The sequence below is a fragment of the Acyrthosiphon pisum genome, chromosome X (genome assembly GCF_005508785.2).
Source record: "Acyrthosiphon pisum isolate AL4f chromosome X, pea_aphid_22Mar2018_4r6ur, whole genome shotgun sequence".
In the NCBI taxonomy this organism is placed as follows: domain Eukaryota; kingdom Metazoa; phylum Arthropoda; class Insecta; order Hemiptera; family Aphididae; genus Acyrthosiphon; species Acyrthosiphon pisum.
The window spans coordinates 60,564,226-60,566,788 of record NC_042493.1 but is presented as its reverse complement, the minus strand read 5'-3'; the positions used below and the strand labels follow the sequence as shown (position 1 = coordinate 60,566,788).

Below are 2,563 nucleotides of genomic sequence, written 5' to 3'. Positions count from 1 at the left end.
TTATATTATATTTGCACTTTTAATTTTAGAAATTAAATAATTATAATCATGTGTAAATAGCTAAGTGTAGTATAAAGTTAAGACTCACTTGGCAATTTCATCTTCCTCCTCAACTTCCAATGTCACACGGTCGTGTCCCTTGTATATGTACTTATATACATGACACTCTTTATGGACGTGCATATCTCGACGTTGATGTGCGCGTCGTACTTGGCCAGAAGATAAGGGTTGTATGGCACTACACTCTCGTTCCCCTCACGACCTCTCACAAGTACCACCCGGCCGTCGTCCGGTCGGCGGTACTTTGGATAACCGCCATCTGTAACGTACACAGTCTCCTCTGCGTACGCTTTCGGAAAATCTTTTGAACAACTGTTGTTCACCATGCATGGACACTGCGGGTTGACTGTTCCACACGGTCCGTGTATCATGTGGGACTTATATGATGATATAATACTTATGATTATAACACATCTTGTTGTATCGTTCGCTGCCCACGAACGTTGATGGCAAAATGATCCTACGGCCGACCGCCATGGGTTCGATGTTGAGGTGTCTGTTCACATGGTCCACGAGCCCTTGATACGCTTCGGTAAGGAGATCCCTCTGATTCTCACGTATATAGTTCAGATTGTATGTTTCCATCTGAACGTATTGGTCGCACACATACATGTGCAACAATGACCGTCCTCGATGTAATGAACTGAACAGTCGGTGCTTCGTGTCGTTATTTCCCTCATAACGAATGCCCAAACGGTAGCACGCAAACTCTCTTATAGTGTTTCGACTGCGAACATTATTTCTTCGAGGGCCCTCTTGCAACATCCCGTTATGCCAACCGGCCTCGCCGTATGGGAAAAACAGCGGATACAACATGGGATCCGAGTGACACGACCCTTGAGAAATATAATGAATTTTAAGTTAATTGCTAAACCAAAGGTCTGTAGTAAGTGAGAGTTAGTTTATGGAGATACGTTTGTGTTGTGTGTAATAATAGATATGAAATAATATATAGAAAATATTAACTCTAAGGTCGGCTATAATATTGTTTAGCTATTACATACTATATACTGTGAAATCAAAACTATGAATCTATACCTTTAACTCTATTTAACTCTATTTAGTAGTTGTTGATATCTATTTATTTTTTTTGTGTTGTGTGTATAGCAAGTACCTACATAATGTTTTGTACAACCACAAAATATATTAATAGTGTAGTAATGTAACATTAGATTTGATTGTAGACTTATTATAACACTACCACTACAAATTTATGAAAACAATTTATTTAGGAGGAAAAATTGTGATAGGTATTATGTTGATCCATGCTGTTTTCAAATGTATAATGTATAATTAATGTATAATGGCCTGTTTCACACCAACACAATGGATTTACACTGTTAATTTAATAAGTATTATTATATATGTCGGTTTTAACTAATTCAATTTTAAAAGAATTTCCAGAATGTATGTGGTCGGATATTTACTGTACAATTAAAACCATGATGAGTTATTTATTTATTGTATAGCAGGTACATAATGTAAATATGAACTCTAAGGTCAGCTAATTTCTATACGCTAAGTATTAATAATTCTAAGTCATTAAAATTATGAAATAAGAGAACAGTGAATTAAGCATTGAAGTAATGTAACTTATTGTCACACTATCACTACAATATATATAGGGGTTAGGCGTTTTTTGAAAAATACTAAATCTATAATAATGTAATGGCTTTTGTTTTATCACTCAACAAACTCAAACTGCTAATGTAATAAGTATTACTGCACAAGTGAAAGGATTGAAGTCAGTTTCGACCTAACATATTAGTTATTAAGTAATTAAATTTCAAAAGAATTTCCAAAATGTATTATATTGTAAAGCTATGATTCTATATGATAAGGTGTAATTTAACTGACATCTGTTCTGTTCATTATGTGTGTGTGTGTGAGGTGTACAACAGGCAAAAAGGAGGTAATTCATTCATAGTGTATAGTAAATATTTATTAACTAACCCGCTGGTATGAATTGCGTCCTCCGTTGCTGGTCGATTGGATTGGTGTCGTAGATGACCAGATTGATGTGTCTGTGAGGGAGACCACCTTCACCTACGAACACGGCCGCAACTTCATTTGCGGTAGGCAGGTTGTTCCGGCCACTATCCCGGGCCGCATCTTCGACGAAATGCATTCGGACTGGTCTAGGTGGCCCAGCTGCGGGATCAGCTAGGGCTCTTTCTGCCAGCCACACCTGACGCATGTTCCTGAAACGAATATATTTATATATTTATGTTAAACACACTCCATTGGTGTATTTGGAGTTAAGGATTTATAAACTAAAATATTTATTTATTTATTGAATATATTCAACGGGCAATAGCCCCTTAAAAAGTATATAATATAACAATATGACAACAATCAAAATACATATAAATTAAGTAGGTAATAAAAATACAAAAATTTAAATAATGTTTTAAAATTAAAAATAAATGACTAAGAATAAATGTATACGACAAGTAACAATATTAAGTAATAATAATAATTAGATAAAATGTGGTTTTTTTAG

At 35.1% G+C, this 2,563-nt stretch overlaps 1 protein-coding gene across 1 annotated transcript; it reads right to left on the bottom strand.

The window, feature by feature from the left end:
* Positions 1-438: 438 nt before the first annotated feature.
* On the bottom strand, positions 439-2,257 carry LOC107885316. Its single transcript, XM_016808934.1, has 2 exons — positions 2,014-2,257; positions 439-896 (listed from the first exon to the last, which is right to left on the bottom strand). The coding sequence occupies exons 1-2, from the start codon at positions 2,255-2,257 to the stop codon at positions 439-441; spliced, it is 702 nt and encodes a 233-aa protein (XP_016664423.1).
* Positions 2,258-2,563: the final 306 nt, after the last annotated feature.

Bases quoted from the DNA above. Each gene is read 5' to 3' on its own strand.
- LOC107885316 (XM_016808934.1), bottom strand. From the start codon at position 2,257: ATGCGTCAGGTGTGGCTGGCAGAAAGAGCCCTAGCTGATCCCGCAGCT. The intron at 897-2,013 runs GTTAGTTAATAA...ATATTTCTCAAG, and splicing joins GACGCAATTCATACCAGCGG to GGTCGTGTCACTCGGATCCC.